At 40.0% G+C, this 18657-nt stretch overlaps 1 protein-coding gene and 1 long non-coding RNA gene across 2 annotated transcripts in view; one reads left to right on the top strand and one right to left on the bottom strand.

Annotated features, from left to right (window-relative positions):
* Positions 1–18657, bottom strand: part of LY75 (lymphocyte antigen 75) — a 131405-nt gene that overhangs the window by 13003 nt on the left and 99745 nt on the right. The window contains exon 35 of the mRNA XM_047870175.1: positions 2210–2320. Within this exon, the coding sequence (XP_047726131.1) occupies positions 2210–2320 (111 nt within the window). The remainder of the gene's footprint in view (positions 1–2209; positions 2321–18657) is intronic.
* Positions 14971–18657, top strand: part of LOC125172320 (uncharacterized) — a 106415-nt gene continuing 102728 nt past the window's right edge. The window contains exon 1 of the long non-coding RNA XR_007154681.1: positions 14971–15274. This is a non-coding gene — a long non-coding RNA (uncharacterized LOC125172320). The remainder of the gene's footprint in view (positions 15275–18657) is intronic.

Here is an 18657-nt window from a genome sequence, read left to right as displayed (position 1 = left end):
CTGCTTGAACAAGTAGAGTTAATGGACTCCAGAACAAGCAATCAAGGTCAAATCACAAAGTTTCTGGCTGTTTCCAATTCTGTTTTGCTTTGCTAAAGAAAAATGGCAACCAGTAGTAATTTTGCCTCTGTAAAGTAAGCATTTGCTTAATTGCTAAAGATAAGTAGTAAAACTGGACAGTGAATTCTGACATCGTGGTTCATACAGGCTAGTAAGAGTGTAATAGGTCTTTTCTAGGCTCTCAGCCTCCCAAATAATGTCTGTTATTGAAATCTACATTATACCTAATATAAGTATTTTTTAAAAAGATAGAAAATTGTTACAGGGGAAGTCCCATTTGAAAAAATGCCTATTATTCAATTTTTGAAAAAATATTTATTTATTTTGATAGAGAGTGTGTGAGCAGCTGATGGGCAGAGAGAGAGAATCCTAAGCAGGCTCCACGCTGTCAGCACAGGGCCTGCCTGACTCGGGGCTCAAACTCACAAACCGTGAGCTCATGACCTGAGCTGAAATCAAGAGTCAGATGCTTAACCGATTGAGCCACCTAGGCAGCCCTCAATTTCTTTAAAATGAAACCATACTGGTAGATTCGAAATGTCTTGTTTTCAAAGAGCCAATGTTCAACACCATTTGGCAGGTATGAGTTTTTCAAAGGGAAACAATATGCATTGAGTACTACATGGCACTTACCAGGATTAAAAACCTCTATGCTTACATTCACTCCTTCTATGATAAGTGAATATGATTTGATATTCTTCCAAAATGTTGTATTGGTCGGTTGTTAGATTTTTTTTTTTAAGGTAAAGGGCATTTCTAAATGCTGGAGTTACTGATGAGTCTAAGATAAAATTTAATGAAATAATCAAGAGATTTTAGATCTCATGCAGTAATAAAAAACACCTCTAAAGAATCAAGGACTCTCCTATCACCATCACAGGTATTTCAGTTGAAAAAGTTACTAGTTCACATCCTAGTTTCAGTTTGAACTTCCAAGTATCACAACAGTTAGAGACAACAACAAGGATGCACTTTGGGCCAAACAGCCAAACATATAAAGAACACCCAAGCACACCTTTTTAAAAATACAATTTTTATTTAAAATATTTCACAATGTGAAGTTGTAAATATATTTTCTGGAGAACACTGAATGTATCTGCTAGCAAATAGCCTTTTTCTCTTTTTTCTTTCTCTTTCTTTCCTTTTCTTTCTTTCTTTCTTTCTTTCTTTTCTTTTTTAATTTTTTTTTTAATTTTGAGAGAGAGAGAGAAAGAGAGCATGAGCAGGAGAGGGGCAGGGAGAGAATCCCAAGCAGGCTCTGAGCTGTCAGCGCAGAGCCCGAGGTGGGGCTTGATCTCACGAACGATGAGATCATGACCTGAGCTGAAATCAAGAGTCAGACAGTCAACAGACTAAGCCACCCAGGCGCCCTTCTCCTTTTTGTTTAACATACATTTCTTTACCACAGTTTCACTTCATGGTCCCATTTGACTTCTGCCCACACTACATACCTGAAACAGCACTTTCAAGGCAGAATAACAGAGTGTTCTGTTAGACCTTGCTAGACCCTGGTTTAAATCCTGGCTCTGTCACTTACTACCTGTGTGACCTTGAACAAATAAACTGCACTTAGTTTGTCCCGTTGATAAAAGGAGGATAATAAAAAAACTACCTGATAGGTTTGTTATGTTCATTAAAGCCAGGTAAAAGTATATGGTGTGCCTAAGCACAGTGCCTGGCACAGAGTATGCACATTAAACGGACACTGCTGTTGCTAAGTTTCTGGCACAAAGCTTTGGACAGTACTGGCTAACAGCTGTCTCCCAACTCAAAGGTTAAGTATATGCCCAATTCCACTTATGGCTTATGTATTATACAATAAAAATGGTCCATTTATTACAGGGACCCAGGTAAAAGCGAGATATGACAAAACTATTTATTTTTGAGAGAGAGAGAGCGAGCGAGCATGCAAGCGGGGGAGGAGCAGAGAGAGAGGGAGACACAGAATCTGAAGCAGGCCAGAGACTCCGAGCTGTCAGCACAGAGCCCGATGCGGGGCTCAAACTCACAGACAACAAGATCATGACCTGAGCCAAAGTTGGAAGCTTAACCGACTGAGCCACCCAGGCGCCCTGACAAAACTATTTTTTCAAGGAATTAGTCAACACTATTTAAAGACTGAAAAAAAAAAAAGGAATGAACTCCTTACCATGATCAGTACACTGATTTCTGACGTCCTCTATGCTTTCTACTTTGATGGCTTCTTGAAGAAAAATGTAACAACTGTCTTGGAACTGAACCCAGGTAGATGAAGGACAGTCTATATGGGAAAAAAGAAACCCTGTTAAATAACTTGAAAAGAATTCCATGAATTCCTAAAGATAGTAGATATTAAATTTTCAAAGAGAAAAAGAAAGGCAATGTCCCTTGTTAATTTAGCAACAAAGCTCTCAGTCTTTGTCAAAAGAAATCGACTACTGTGATGGGAATTTATTTTTCTCCATTCTATATATGGAAGAAGAGAAATGTGCCAATGATTCTCTTCTGATTTGACAGAACAAAGTTACAAGCCTTTAGGGTGTTTAGAAATTCAGACATGTAGATTACAGCATTATTACCAAGGCAACGAACTATCAAGAAAGACAACCAATAGAAATACAAGCTCTTTGTGAAGGTTGTCTTTGCAGTATGTAGTAACAATTTCAAAGTCTCAAGAGTTTATAAGACCTTTCTTAAAAATTATACTTCCAAGAACAGAGAACAAATTGCTAGATTATGAATATTCAGACACGTTTTCATATTGCACAGGAAAACAAGATTGATGTTCTTATGAATGTTTTTAGTTTAACACCTCATCAAAGCAGATTCGTTGAACTTAGTTCTGTGAAACAGAACCATCTCTCTTCCTCCATTGCTGCAAAGGGGAGTGGCACCTCTTTCGTCTCTTGATCTCTTTTCCTGTTCGTTATAAATGTGTACATCTGGGGGCGCCTGGGTGGCTCAGTCGGTTAAGCATCTGACTTCAGCTCAGGTCACGATCTCGCGGTCCGTGAGTTCGAGCCCCACGTCGGGCTCTGGGCTGATGGCTCAGAGCCTGGAGCCTGCTTCTGATTCTGTGTCTCCCTCTCTCTCTGCCCCTCCCCCGTTCATGCTCTCTCTCTGTCCCAAAAATAAATAAACGTTAAAAAAAAATTAAATGTGTACATCTGTAAACCTTGGCTCTGGAATTTCATTAGTATTAGAAGCAAAAGTAAAAGAGCTTGATTTCACTGGCCAGAATGGAGAAAACAGAGGAGGATTTTACTGAATACCAGTGAATAAAAGAAGCATAAGGCATTAATCTTCCCTATTTCCTTAAGCCTCTATAGGGAAAATCACTATGATTTTTCCTGGTTTTATTTTTAAGTTTTGTTTGTAATTTTGGTATACACAAGTAAAAGAATCCCTTACTACAAAGATCAGGACTTAAGCTCAGAGCTATGTTAAGTTAAATTCAACAACTTGACTTTACTAAGCTCAGAATATAGCAAAGACCATTAGCTGTCCCCAGTACTTAACCTCAGCATTTCTTTTCTGGTGTATTTATTGAGTTTTATTTTGTCTCATTTCATTTCATTTCACTTCATTTCATTTCCATTTCATTATTTCATTTCATTTCGTTTCCCTCAGTTTCTTATATAGCACAAAATACACGGCCACCAAGCTAAACTGTTTTCCAGTCTTCTAGTAACTTCTGGATAATGAGCTGTGAGCTGAAGTGAAAGGTGCAAAATAGCCTTTAAAAGTACTTTCAAAGTGTGTTCCCTGGATCATACTTCCCCTTTCCCACTGGCTAACGTGTACTCAGCCATCTTTAATCATATGAACAATGGAAACACCCTAAGAAGAAGAAAGCAACAAGACAGAAGGATTCTACATGGAGCCATCATATCACACTTGGATTGTTACGAGACAGAAAACAAACTTCTATCTTGATAAGCCATTGTTAATTCAGGTCACCGTACAGCATCTGGGTCAATATTCTAAATAATACCACAGGTTACTTAAAATTGCCTCCATGGTGAGACCTGGATTTTTCCTGGCCTCATACTGCTACATTTAGTAGTTAACTCATTCAAGATGGGGGTGCCTGCCTGGCTGACTCAGTTGGTAGAACACATGACTCTTGATCTTGGGGTTGTAGGTTCGAGGCCCACGTTCAGTGTAGAGATTAAAAATAAAAAATAAATCATTCAAGATGAACTAGCATAAGGATAGGTGTCTCAAGATACAATTTATTTTATATACAGGTTTTCTCCTTCCTGCTGTTCTGTAAGTACTTGCATGACACCTGTGACTACCTTGGCTTGAACTCTGGTAGGAATCTAGAACTTTCTCATTGTGGTGGCTTAAAGGTAGTTGGTAGGGTATTTTAGCAACAGTTATATAATGAAACATTAAGTATAAAAAAAAAATCTGGCTGTAAAACTGTATGTGCAGTATTATCTCAGGAGTTAAAAAGCAAGAAGTCCAGAAAGGTTTAAGAATTGGAGAGGCCAGACACACATCTGTAGGGGAAGCGTTCAGGGAGGACCTGAAAACAGAATGTGTGGTTGAAAGTCTGTAGGTGGAGGGGCAATGCCCTTAGATCCTCTTCCTACGAAACAGTACTCAACCATCATACTTTCATTATATACCTTTGCTGCCCTCTTTGAAAGTCTGGTTCTTACTCAGAGGAACTTTTCTAGATTCACATATAAGTGAAATCATATAATACCTCAAGGTATTTTTAATTTCCTCTTTGATTTCTTCCATGTTGTTTCATACCATGTTGTTTAGCCTCCATATGTTTGTGGGGTTTGGGGATTTTTTTACCTTTTTTTTTTTCTCTCTTGTATTTGATATCTAGTTTCATACTAGCTATGTTATCAGAAAAGATACTTGGGGCGCATGAGTGGCTCAGTCAGTTGAGCAGCTGACTCTTGATTTCGGCTCGGATCATGATCTCAAGATTCCTGAGATCACACCCCACTGTCAGCACGGACCTTGCTTGGGACTGATTCTCCTTCCCTCTCTCTGCTCCTCCCCTGCTCACACACATGCTCTCTCTCAAAATAAATAAACATTTAAGAAAAGATGCTTGATATGATCTCAATCTTTAAATTTATTGAGACTTGTTTTGTGGCCTAACATGTGACCTAAGGTGAGAATAGTCCATCTGCATTTGAAAAGAATGTGGATTCTTCCCTTGGGTCTGTATGTATCTATTAAGTCCATGTGGTTTAATATGTTAAGGCCGCTGTTTCCTTATTGATTTTCTGTCTGGATGATATATTCACTGATATAAGTGGAATGTTAAAGTCCCCTACTATTATTGTATTACTGTCAATTTCTACCTTCATATCTGTTAATATTTGCTTTATATATTTAGGTGCTCATATGTTGGGTGTACAGATATTTGTAATTGTTATATTCTCTTGTTCGATTGATCTCTTTATGATTATGTAATGCCCTTCTTTGTCTCTTGTTAACAGTCTTTCTTTTAAAGTCAGTTTTGTCTAGGGGTGCCTACGTGGCTCAATCGGTTAAGCATCTGACTCTTGATTTTGGCTCAGGTCATTATCCCAGGGTTGTGGGATTGTGCCCTGCATCAAGCCCCATGTCAGGCTCTGGATCAGCTTGTGATTCTCTCTCCCCCACTCTGCCCCTTTCCCCTGCTTGTGTGCTCTAAATAAATAAGTAAATAAATAGTCTGTTTTGTCTAAGTATTGCTACCCAGCTTTCTTTCCATTTCCATGTAATATCTTTTTCCATTTCTTCACTTTCAGTCTATATGTTTCTTTAGGTCTGAAGTGAGTCTTATAGGCAGACTGTAAATGAGTCTTGTTTTGTTTTTGTTGAAGCTCTATGCCCAATGCGGGCTTGAACTCACAACCCCAAGATCAAGAGTCACGTGCTCTACCAACTGAGCCAGCCAGGTACCCTAGGGGTCTTTTTTTTTTTTTTAATTTATTTAGTCACCCTTTGTCTTTTAACTGGAACATTTAGACCATTTACATTTAAAGTAATTATTGATAGCTATGTATGTACAGCCATTTCGTTAATTGCTTTCTGGTTGCTTTTGTAGTTCTTTCTGTTCCTTCTTTTGCTCCTTCCCTTGTGATATGACTTTCTTTAATGTTATGTTTGGATTCCTTTCTCTTTATTTTTTGTGTATCTATTATAGGTTTTTGGTTTGTGGTTACCATGAGGTTCATACATAGAGCATCCTATGTAGACAGCAGTCTATTTTAAGTTGATGGTTGCTTAAGTTTGAACACATTCTAAAAGCACCACATTTTGCTCTCTCCACATTTTATATCTGACATCTTATTTTATAACTTTTTATTTTGTGCATCCCTTACCTAATTATTGTAGATATAACTGACTTTACTACTTCTGTCTTTTAATCTTCATACTAGCTTTATAAGTGGTTGATCCACTACCCATACTAGACGTTTCCCTTTACCAGTGCATTTTTTTCTTTCAAAATCTTCTTCTATTTATGTTTTTTTCTGCCTAACGGAGTCCCTTTAAGGTTTCTTGTAAGGCCGGTTGAGTGGTGATGACCACATCTCTGCCCCTCCTACCCTTCCCAATGTGGCTTTTTCTTTCCATCTTTATCTGTGGAAGAGCTGCTCTGCTAGCTCTAGTCATGCTCAAAGAGAGCTGATCTGTAGATCATTATAGCCGGGCTGGGTCCATGGGCGGAGTGGAGCTCCGGATCCTCCCACTCTGCCATCTTGATTCTCCTCCCTCTTTTTTCCTTGTATTTCTGTGTTACTAACTGGAATCATTTTCCATTTGTTTGAAGAAATCCCTTTGGTGTTTCTTTAACTACAAGTCTATTCTATTACAAACTCCTTCAGTTTTTGGGTTTTCTGTCAATATCTTTATACTGCCTTCATGTTTAAAGGATATTTTTGCAAATACGGAATTCTAGATTGTCAGCTTATCTTTCACTTAAGATGTCATTTTGTTGTTTTGACTTCCATCGTTCCTATTGAGAAATCACCTGTCTGATTGTTGCTCTTCCTGGCTGCGTTCAAGATCTTGTCTTTGTTTTTTAGCAGTTTGACAGTGGTATGCTTCATTTTTATTTTATTTTATTTATTTAAAAAAATTTTTTTAACGTTTGTTTATTTTTGAGAGAGAGAGAGAGACAGAGCATGAATGGGGGAGGGTCAGAGAGAGGGAGACACAGAATCTGAAACAGGCTCCAGGCTTCGAGCTGTCAGCACAGAGCCCAACGCGGGGCTCGAACTCACGGACCGTGAGATCATGACCTGAGCCGAAGTCGGCTGCTTAACCGACTGAGCCACCCAGGCACCCCTATTTTATTTATTTTTTAATGCTTATTCATTTTTGAGAGAGGGAGAGGGTGTGAGAAGGGGAAGGGCAGAGAGAGAAGGGGACAGAGGATTCAAAGTGGGCTCCATGCTGACAGCAGCGAGCCAGATGCAGGGTTCAAACTCACAAATCATGAGATCATGACCGATCCGACTGAGCCACCTAGGATCCCCTCTTTTTTTTTTTTTTTTAATCCTGCTAACATTTCACTGCATTTATAGAATGTATGGCTTATTTTCAATGGTCTCTTTCAGAAAGTTCTGGGCCACTATCACTTCAGATAATGCTTCCATTTTCTCTCTCCTCTCTTGCTGGGACCCAAATTATGTTTATGTTAGACTTTTCACCATGTCCCATATGTTCCCTTTGCTCTTTTCTATATTTTTAATACTTTTGGCTTTCCATACTATAATCTTGTTCTTTCTGGTGTACTAATCTACTCCTTAGGTTTTAACAAATCAGCTGTTACACCTATCTATTGAGTTCATAATGTCAATGCTTCTTCAGTTATAGAATTCTAATTTGTTTATACTTTTATAGACTCTGGGTCTCTGTTAAAATTCTCAATTTTATGATCTATATTCTTAAACATATTACAGTTATTTTAAAGTCCATTTCTGATTACTCTAATTTCTGGGTTACGTCTTGGTCTATTTTTGTTTCTTTTCCCTTTTGGCCTGTTTCTTATTCCTTGGTACATGACTGGATGTGTTTTGTTGTTGTTGCTGTTGTTGTTTTTTATTTTTTAAATCAATTACCAAACACTGTGTAGGAAAAAAAGCAGAGGCTCTAGATGATGTTATCCTCCTCTAGAAAGGACTCTAATGGGAAGCCTGGGTATTGACATTTTAAAAAGAAGGAAATAACTTGAGCTACAACTCACAGGATAAAGGAGTTTGCCATATACAAAAAGAAAAAGAGAAAGAAATTCGAAAATAAAGGGAATATCATAAAAAGCACCCAGTAAAGGAGTGAAATATTTGTTGAATTAATGAAGTAGGCAGGTCTCTCCCTCCTACCAGATAATATTTCATGTATTAAGACATGAGAGACAAAACAGTCATTTCCAGAATGAAACTCAAATAGAAAGTCACAAGGGCAGGTACTATCAAATGCAAATTTTAACTTTCTTTTCCCTTTTTTTTTCCTTCTCCTACTTTCTTCTGATTCCTTTTGCTGCTCTTTCTCCTTATGAAATTAAAACAAAAACAAACAAACAAAAAAAAACCAACCTTAAATGGAAACAGACTCCATTACCCTATTTGATGACACCTGAGAGATCTTTACCTATCACTGGAAGTTCTTGGATCACAGGTTGAGAAATGCTGTCGTATTATTTCTACTCAAAGCTACACATAGTATTTTCTACTGATAATAAACTCAAGAATATAAAAATAGTTTTTGCAATACTGTTTATATGGAATAAAGGAACTCTATTAAAGTACACAAAAATATAATCAACACCCAGTAATGTAAGTTTACAAATTACTTCTTTGTATACTTGTAGTTCTTATGCTTTATAAATGCTAATTCTGCTCTCCACATCATCTATTGATTAAAGTATACTCTCATTTCGGAGGCAGCTCATGTGTGAATTCTCTGTGAAGTGTCCAACCCTCATCTTCCTGTATGTAGCCTCTTTCTCCTCTGCACTTCTACAGGACTTTGCACTACACTACATATGAGAGGCCTTTTTGGTTTCAAAAACCGAAAGACTTGTTTGGTTCAAGAACAAAAGACTTGTTCAGGTTACCCCAAATGATAGACATGATAAGGATACAAGGGATAATAAGAAATCTGAAGATTCTATCTCAGCAAATAGGCTTCATAGGGTTCTTATACCAGGAACTCCCTTGAGCTGCTACCCAGCCTAGAATAGTCATCCTTCATTACCTCTTTTGATTAGTTGAGGTTAGGGCAGTGAGGGTAAAATGGCACAAAACATGGGGACCTATGCATAAGAACCACAGATAGCCATTCTTCTTGGAAAAAGGGGCTGTCACCCTTTGATGACCGACACTCATTCATATAGCACTGATCAAATCCTGCTCTGTATGATAGTTATCTGATATTTACCCTGTTTTCCCAACTGGACTGTTAACTGCATGACAACAGAGACCATTTCTTTATTTTTTCCCAAAGTTTATTTCTTTAGAGAGAGAGTATAAGTGGGGAAGGGACAGAAACAGAGAATTTCAAGCAGGCTCCACACCACCAAGTGCTGAGCTGTCAGCACAGTCTGACGTGGGGCTCGAAATCACAAACCTCCAGATCATGACCTGAGCCGAAGTCACTTAATTGACTGAACCACCCAGGGGGCCCAACAGAGATCACTTCTTAAATCTAACTGTACCCTTAATAATAACTATCATAGTGTCTTGTACATAACACAAGATAGTGTGTTAATAACTATCATAGTGTCTTGTACATAACACAAGATAGCATGCAAGGAACTAGGACGGTGCAGGGTTCTGATTAAGCACATTAAGCTGTGGAGAAGTCTGGTTCTGACTGCCTGACCTTGGATATGTTACTTAACCTTACTGTGCCCCAGTTTCCTTTTTTGTAAAAACGGGGATGATAACAGTACCTACTCTCAGGGGGTTATTGTGGGAAAGTTGTTCTAGGTGCTAGGGATTCCACAGTGAACAAAAAGGAGAAAAAATCCTTCCATCCTGGTAGTTGAGGCAGATACACAAAGGCAAGATATGTTAGATGATGTTTTATACTTAGAGGATACATTAGTAATCTATTTTTATGTAATAAATCAATAGCTTAAAATGACAAAGAAAACACAAAACACCTTTATTATCTCACACAGTTTCTCTGGGTCAGGACTTTGGAAGCAGCTACCTAGCTGGGTGATTCTGGCTTGGAGTTTGTCATGAAGATGCGGTCAAGCTATTGGCCAGGGCTGCATTGATCTGAAAACTGAACTGAGGCTGGAGGATACGCCTCCAAGAAGGCTCCTTTATATGGATGGCGGGTTGATGCTCGTTGTGGGGAAGAGGCCTCAGGGTGGCTTGAGGCTCCTTATGACATGGCAGATAGTTTCTCTCAGAGCAAATGATTCAGATGAGAACAAGGGAGAAGTACAATAACTTTTATAATTCAGCCTTGGGAGTCACACTCTTACTTCTGCAATGTCCTATTGGTTACATAGGTCAGCACTATTCGGTGCTGGGGTGAGCTACACAAAACTATGAATACCAGGAGGAAAGAATCATTGGGGCCATCTTGGAAGCTAGATAGTGATAAGCACGGAGGAGCAAAGCTAAACCAGAGAAGTAAGATCTTGAATGTAGGTCAGGGGTTAGAAATTTTAGAAAGGAGTCTAAGAAAGATCTCATTATAAAGGTGACATATGAAAAGTCTGCATGAGCTGAAGGAAAAAAAGCCATGTGGAAATCTAGGTCAGACAGGGAATAGCAAACATGGGCCCCTGAGATGGGAATGAGTATAGTGATGATAATGATAACTGGAGCAACTCAAAAACCACTGCTGAATAATTACATAAGCAATACATGGCAAAACAAAAAATTTAGAAAGCTATAGACAGAAAAATAGAAAACAAACTGTTCACTTCCTCAAAATTTTCAACTGCCTCCTACTCAGGCTCATTTCAGCATTAGCAGTAACCCCAGTTAATTCAGCACTGAACCCTTCCTCTCATGCTACAAGTCAGTGTGTGCCCCAGAAACACGTTTTAAGCGCCAAGAGATATGTTTTTACTTTGAGAAGAAAGGTGTTCGAGCAGAGGCTGGATAGCTCTTATGCAGAAAGCTGTTGAGGTTTAAGCACTTCATGAGCAGAAAGCTAAGCTAAGCCTTCTTCCATGCTGTTTATCTTTGCAGTAACCCTGTTATCATTAAAAACCTGCCTCCCCAAAATACTGCCAGAAGTTTTCAATTACAGATGCTGTAATATTTTCTATACAAATATATTTCAACAATGCACACACACACACACACACACACACACACAGCCTGCCCACAATGCTCTTTGCAAAGTACTTTTCTGTTACTCTTACTTCTTCACAGCAGCCTTGAAAGATAGGTTATTAATAACTTTATATTATTATGTGACTCTTTATGGATTTTGTAACTTTATAATTCTATTGACTCAATATATACAGAAATTTAGGAGCCTGATGAAAACCTGAGCAGCTTGTACTTATGATTCCAAAAGTTTCTACATAGATCCTCTACCTAAAATTACCATGTGCTAAGACAATAAAACGGCACATCTACAGGAATATTTGGCATTATCAGTCAGTTCTAGTAGAACTCTCTGTTCCCTTATAATTTCTCTTCTTAAGCAACCAGGCACAGCATAAGAGGAAGTGATCCTTGGGAAATACTTGTTCTGAATATTAACAAAGTGAAGGCAAGGACTGCACTTTCCCCCGGTCAATAAGAAGACCTTTGCTCCTCTCCATTAGGATATGAGTCGTGCTTCCGTACCTGCCATAAGAGCAACTGTGGTAGAGTCAGAGAAGTAAGAGGAGCTGTTTGTTTATTATGTATGAAGGCAGGAGTGGGGTTCCAAGTCCCTGACTAACCCAGAGGGCCTGTGGCTGTACTCTGGGCTGCAAGATCTCCCTGAATCACAAGGAAATTCAGCCTCTCTGATTCTGCCTCCATATCACCCTTAACCCAGCTTCCAAGATGTCCACCTCCATCATCCACCCTCCAGTCCCATCGCAGAAGAGCTGTCATGAGATTTATTTATAGAATGGGGGTGCCAGTGTTACTCTGCACCTTTCTCGGTGGGCATCACTGGTCCATTTTCTTATAGATTCAGTTTCAAGATTTGCTCTCAAAATCTGAAATAACCCACACACAAAAAAATAAAATACTTGATACGTATCATAAAAAACTGTAGACGGGGCACGTGGGTGGCTTAGTCAGTTGAGCATGAGACTTCATCTCAGGTTATGATCTCACAAGTTTGTGAGTTCAAGCCCCACACTGGGCTCACTGTTGTCAGCACAGGGCCCACTTCAGATCCTCTGCCCCTCTCTTCCTGCTCCTCCCCTGCTTGCGCTCTCTCTCTCAAAAAAAAAAAAAAAAAAAAATGGACAATGACCCTGTTGCAAAACTGGTTTTCAACACACAAGCACATTTTTAAATGCTTCTCAACAATGATAAAAGTCTTGAAATAATACCTAACTGTAATTTCACTTTCTTCTTTTTAGAAGAAAAAGAAACATTTATTAATGTTTCAAAATTTACAAAAATATACCTGAGATAATTTCCCCTGAAACATCGCTGTGCCATCTACAAGGATTAGAAAAAGTCACATCAATACATGAAGATGATTTCATGCTTTGAATTCAATTATGGGATCAGTTCAGGAAAGAGGTAAAGTAATTTGAAAGAAACTGAAATCCCATTATCACCCTTACTTTTTAAAAAGCATTCATTTAAAATTTTTGGTCCTTTTATTATAAAGTAGACAAAAGTACAGAGACACAACTCAAAACAAAAATTCACAAGACAGTAAAGTCTCTGTTATTATGTATCTTTCTTCAGTAAGGGGACAACAAGCAAGAAGATGATGAGTAAACAAGATGCATTTGGATAGTATTAAGTGCTTTGAAGAAGATAAAATATGGGGTTGTGATACTGAGAATGTGGGGCGTTCAGGGAAGGCCTAAGGAGGTGACATATGATCATACAGAGATTTGAATGACGTGGGCGGGGGCAGCCATGCCAAGGATAGGGGAAGGGGAGGGCAGTCTGGCAGAAGAGCCAGCAGGTGGTTGAGTCCCCAGGGGCTCAGTATGGATAAACAGAGTGAACAGCAAGAACGGTAAAAGATAACGTCAAAAAGAAAGGCAGGGGCACGGGCACCTCATCTAGGGCTTGTACCCATGGAAATTCAAAATTAGTAATGTAGACTGATCCACATGGCCACAGAATGAGGACTTACTCTGAATATGCTTATTCACTCACCTCATACCGCCGATGGGAAATCATTGACCCAATAAACATATACTGATCACGTACTGTGTGCAAAAAGCACCATTATAGAAGAACTTTCTAAAAAGGATGCCATGGGAACTTACTCAGGAATTTACACAATGTTTTATTTATTTTGATTTTCAAGATAATAACTAAGAACGTAAGATCACTTATACTAATAAATTCCAAAATAACAGAGAACAACAATGATTTCCACCTCAACATTAAATTTATACTGCATGCAATATGAAAGGTGCTTTTCTGTTAAGATCTTGCCATTCAGCTAATTCTGTGATAATCTTGAAAAGCTCTTTCTTGACTTAGTTCTAAGTCTAATGTAATTTTCTGATGGTGTTTGGATAGAAGATTGTGAAGTATGATGAAAAACATGGTTTTTTTTCAGCCCTGTATCATCAACATGTATGTGAATGTAATCAGTAACCACAACTATCCAAACCCACATAATGCGGCACTCATGATGTTTTCTAGTTGCAATAATTACCCTTCATTTTGTATGAAGAGAACAGAAGGAAGGAAATCAAGATCTGCCATGCCTGCAATAGGTACAAGCCATCGAGTTCTCACATAATGCTCATGATGGTCGTTCGGGGTATTATCTCCAAGTGCAATGAGTTGGGTAACTTGATCAAGGCCATACAATCTGTACCTAACTCCAAAGTTTATGCTCTTTCTAAGTTAATCCTTACAGCCTCCTGACTGATAGAGGCTGGTTAATTACTAGCATTAATTTATTCAACATGCTCTTCTTAAGCTTTGGAAAAGCCTAGTTAACAAGGAAAAAAGAACAAAATTTTCCAAAGATAGCTTGTCCTCTATTACTGATCAAAAACAACTTCTCTGAAAAGACAGATATCAAAATCTAGAAATAGATTGTTTTAAAAATCTGACAGGAAAAGTATGTTTTGACTAACATGAGGTATGAGGGCATGGCAGCCCGGAGGGTGGGTTACACAGGCGTTTAGATGTTACTGGCGAACATAATGAGGGTGTGTAGGGGAGGGCGGGGTCACGAAACAGTCCAGCCTTGTCTTACTCAAAAAATAGGCTCAGTGTGAAGTATGAAAATCGGCACATCTTGTTTCTGCCCCTCCAAAGGCAGCAGATGGCATAACTAGTCCTAAATGCTGATCCACAAGGGCTCTCAGGAAAGGAGCTTTGATTCTGAGAGCAAGTTCTGAGCTGCTTACTCTAGCTGCCTCCAACACTGAGATCCGTTCAACTATTTCTGCCTGTCAGCAGGCTTCCAGGAAGAACTTACAAAATGGGAGCGAAATTCAGGGGGGAAAAAAAACCCCAAAACAAAAACAAAAAACAAAACACAAAACCAAAAACCAAAAACCAAAAAACCCACTTGCATAAGCTTTTCAAACCCACACAAGTATTCCCTTGGTCCTTGTTTATTTTGCTCTTTAATTCCTGGAACTGTTTAATCAATAGTGTTTCTGGATGGAAGTCTTCCCCCCCCCCCCATTCAATTTTTTTGACATGCTTGTATAAAAAAACTTGTAAACTAAAAGCTTGTAAACAAACAAACATCCCACATATTCAACGGAATTGTCTATTTTCCTCCGTAGTCATTTTGGCAATGACTGACTAATCACGTGTGATTTTTACAGATGACACTTGCACAACAGCAGAGCAGACTTAAAGACTTTTTAAAATCACACGACGTAAGACGAATCTGAGCTTAGCCTGTTCACGTCCCACGGCGATCCAGGGGTTAGCTGGCTGAACTGTTTTCCTGTTTCAACAACTTGAACACCAAGCGGCGGGACAAACAAGGCGGCGAGCACAGGAGGGCCTGCTTCCTCCCGCCCCCACCCTCCGTCCGCAATGCGCAGAGGGGAAATCTCCGCAGGCGACTTCCCCGCTTCTCATTTCGGCCCCAAATGGCCCTGAAGCTCCCCTGGCGTGCGGCTGTAAGTCCCTCTGCTCTGCCATCAGACAGCACCCCCGTTTGGGAACCCCTCCCCGCTAGTGGGGTCTGCGCCGAGGCTGTGGGCACGGTGGGCGAGAAAGGGCAAGCTCGGGTCTTCGACGGGCCTTTCCCTGGGGCGCGCTCTCGGAACCCGCTGCACCAGAGGGCGCCGGGCGGGGGCCGGGAGGTGACCGGACGCAGGGCCCCGGGGCAGGGGGGCAAGGGGGCAGGCAGGAGGGCGCCGGGGTGGGCGCGCAGAGCAGGGTAGGGCTAGACGCCCGGTCGGGAGGCCGCGCCTCCGGGCCACCCTCGGGCGGCCAGCGGCTGGAGCTACACCACCGTGCTGGGGGTGAGGGCTACCGCTCGGGGTTTGGCTGCCGGGAGGAGGAGGGGACGCGGCAAGGGGCAGCTCACCAGCGACGGCGGCGGCGGCGAGGCCCAGCAGCGGGAGCAGGAGAGCCGGCAGCGCGGCCCGGGGCATGACGGCGCGTGCGGGTGCCCAGCTGCGCTCCTCGGAAGTGCGGGGCGCGACGAATCCCGCCCACGCGGCCGGTCGCAGGGGGCGGGGGAGAAAGGCCAAGGGGGCGGAAGGGGGCCCGCCGGGGGCTGACCCGGCCGCGAGAGCCCGCCCGTGCGCCGCCTCTGCGAAGTCTCTTGTTGTATTTGGAACTTGCCCTTTGAACTGGAATAATTTCGGACTCTCAAAAATGTTGCAAGAGTCCGAAGAATTTCCGTAACCCTTCAGCGAGCTTCTCTAAATGTTAACAACGTGTATAACTCCAGTAAAATGATCAAAGCCGGGAAATTAAAACTGGTATAATGCTATTAACTAATCTTCAGCTTTTATCACATTTCGCCAATTGTCCCTCTAACGGTCTTTTTCGTTGTTGTTCTGCGTGTGTGTGTGTGTGTGTGTGTGTGTGTGTCCTTTTCTGTTCTAAAATCCAGTCCGGCATTATACGTTGCATTGAGATGTCTTCTCTCCTTAGTCTCCTTTAATGTGGGACAGTTCCTCTGTCATTGTTTGTCTTTCCCCCATCTCGTTTGAAGAGTACTGGCCATTTTGTAGAATGTCCTTCAGTTTTGGTGTGTCTCATGTATCCTCTGGAGGGAAGTTGGAAGAACAGGATTCAGGTTATGTTTTTGTTTCTTTGGCGAGAGTACCACAGAAATGATGTGTCCTGCCCAGGAGAGACACCATGTCAGTATGTCTTATCCCTGGTGATGCTAATTTTGAACACTCGGTCCAAGTGTCTGCCAGATTCCTCCTTTGGATCTAGTGGTCAGAAACCTTTTCAAAGGCTCCTCCCAGTGGACTGTGTCTCTCAGACAACTTTCATCTGTTATCAGCTTCAGGGATTGAGGACTTTAAACTATATTTGCACAGCCCCTGAAAGGAAGGAACGCTGCCCATACCTTGATCTCAAACTTCTAGCCTCAAGAACTGTGAGACAATAAATATCTCTTTTTAAAGGAAAAAAAACAAAAACAAAAAAACTGTGCTTGCTGTAAGTATAATCTAAGCAGCTATGAACTGACTGGCGAGGCATCTAGAACCAGATAACACAAAGCACAAACAAGAGCCAAGTAAGACTGTTTGTTTAAACCCCAGACATAGCCTCATGTCTTCAGTGAAACACTGCTTTAAAGTCAAGTCTAAATTCAACAATAAAAACACAAACAACTCAATTTACAAGTGTACCAATGATCTGAGTAGACATTTCACCAAAGCAGATTTTCAGATGGTAAAAAGCATATGAAAGCACTCGACATCATAGGTCACTAAAGAATTGCAAATTAAAATAAAAATGAGATACCACCATACACCTATTAGAATGGCTAAAATCCAAAACACTGACAACAACTGTTGAAGAAGATGAGGAGCAAGAGGAACTCTGAATCATTGCTGGTGGGAATACAAAATGGTACAACCACTCGGAAGACGGTTTGGCAGCTTCTTAACAGAACTATTTATATCCATCCTTACCATACAATGCAACAATTGTGCTTCTTGGTATTTGCCTGAACAAGTTGAAAACTTGCATACACACAAAAAGTTGCATACATATGTTTATAGCAGCTTTATTCACAATTGCCAAAACCTGAAAGCAACCAAGATGTCTTCCAATAGGTGATGAACAAACTGTGGTACATTCATACAATGGAATATTATTCAGCACTAAAAAGAAATGAACTATCAGGTCATTAAAAGACATTAAGAACCTTAAATATATAATACAGTATTAGTAGCTGTAATCACTATGCTGTACATTAGACCTTCTGAACTTACTCATCTTATAACTAGAAGTTTTTGTCCTTTGTCCAACATCTCCCCGTTTCTTCTACCCTCAAGCCCCTGGTAACCACAACTCTGCTCTGTTTCTATGAGTTCAGCTATTTTTTATTTCATATATAAGTGACATCATACAGCATTTGTCTGTCTGTCTTACTTTTTTGTTTTTGTATTGAGATATAAATTGACATATAACATTATATTAATTTCAGGTGTATAACATAATGATTCTATATTTGTATATGTCATGAAATGATCACCATAGTAAGTTTACTTAACATCCATTGCCATATATAATTATACATATTTTTCTTAAAAAAAGAAAAAAATATATTTTTTTTGCTTGTGATGCTGACTTATTTCACTCAGCATAATGTCCTCAAGTTTTATCCATGTTGTCACAAATGGCAGTTTCCTTCTTTCTCGTGGTTAAATAATATTCCACTATGTGTGTATGTGTGATACAGGTATCTATACATAATTTATTTTATCCATTCATTTATTGACAAATAACTAGGTTCCTTCTATGTCTTGGCTATTGTAAATAATCCTGCAGTGAACAGGGGAGTACAGATATCCCAAGATCTTGTTCTCATTTCCTTTGAATATACACCCAGAAGTGGGATTGCTGGATCATATGATAATTATATATTTTTTTTCTTTTCTTTTCTTTTCTTTCTTTTTTTTTTTTTTTTTAAGTAAGCTCTACACCCAATGTGGGGCTTGAACTCATGGCCACAAGATCAAGAGTCTCATGCTGTACTGACTGAGCCAGCCAGGTGCCTCTGGTAATCCTATTTTTAATTTTTTGTGGATGGGTCCTCTTTCTTCTTCACAGGCTCCTGTTCCTCAACTTCAGTGAGGTGACTGAGGACAGGTAGAGGAAATCGATCAGTTTTCCTGGTTGTCATCAGGACAAATATATGGCTTTTAATTTTATCTGGGTCCTGTATGCCTTTTCTATGATCCTTTTATTTGCCTCGGTCATTGTCCTCCCCCATTCCTCTAATCGGGTATTGCAAAATGTTTTATTAACACTCTTCAAACTGAGACCCAGTTTGCTACTCATGTTTCTCAGTAGAAGATCTTGC

Source organism: Prionailurus viverrinus, chromosome C1, assembly GCF_022837055.1.
Source record: "Prionailurus viverrinus isolate Anna chromosome C1, UM_Priviv_1.0, whole genome shotgun sequence".
NCBI lineage: Eukaryota > Metazoa > Chordata > Mammalia > Carnivora > Felidae > Prionailurus > Prionailurus viverrinus.
This window is presented reverse-complemented; position numbering and strand designations above follow the sequence as displayed.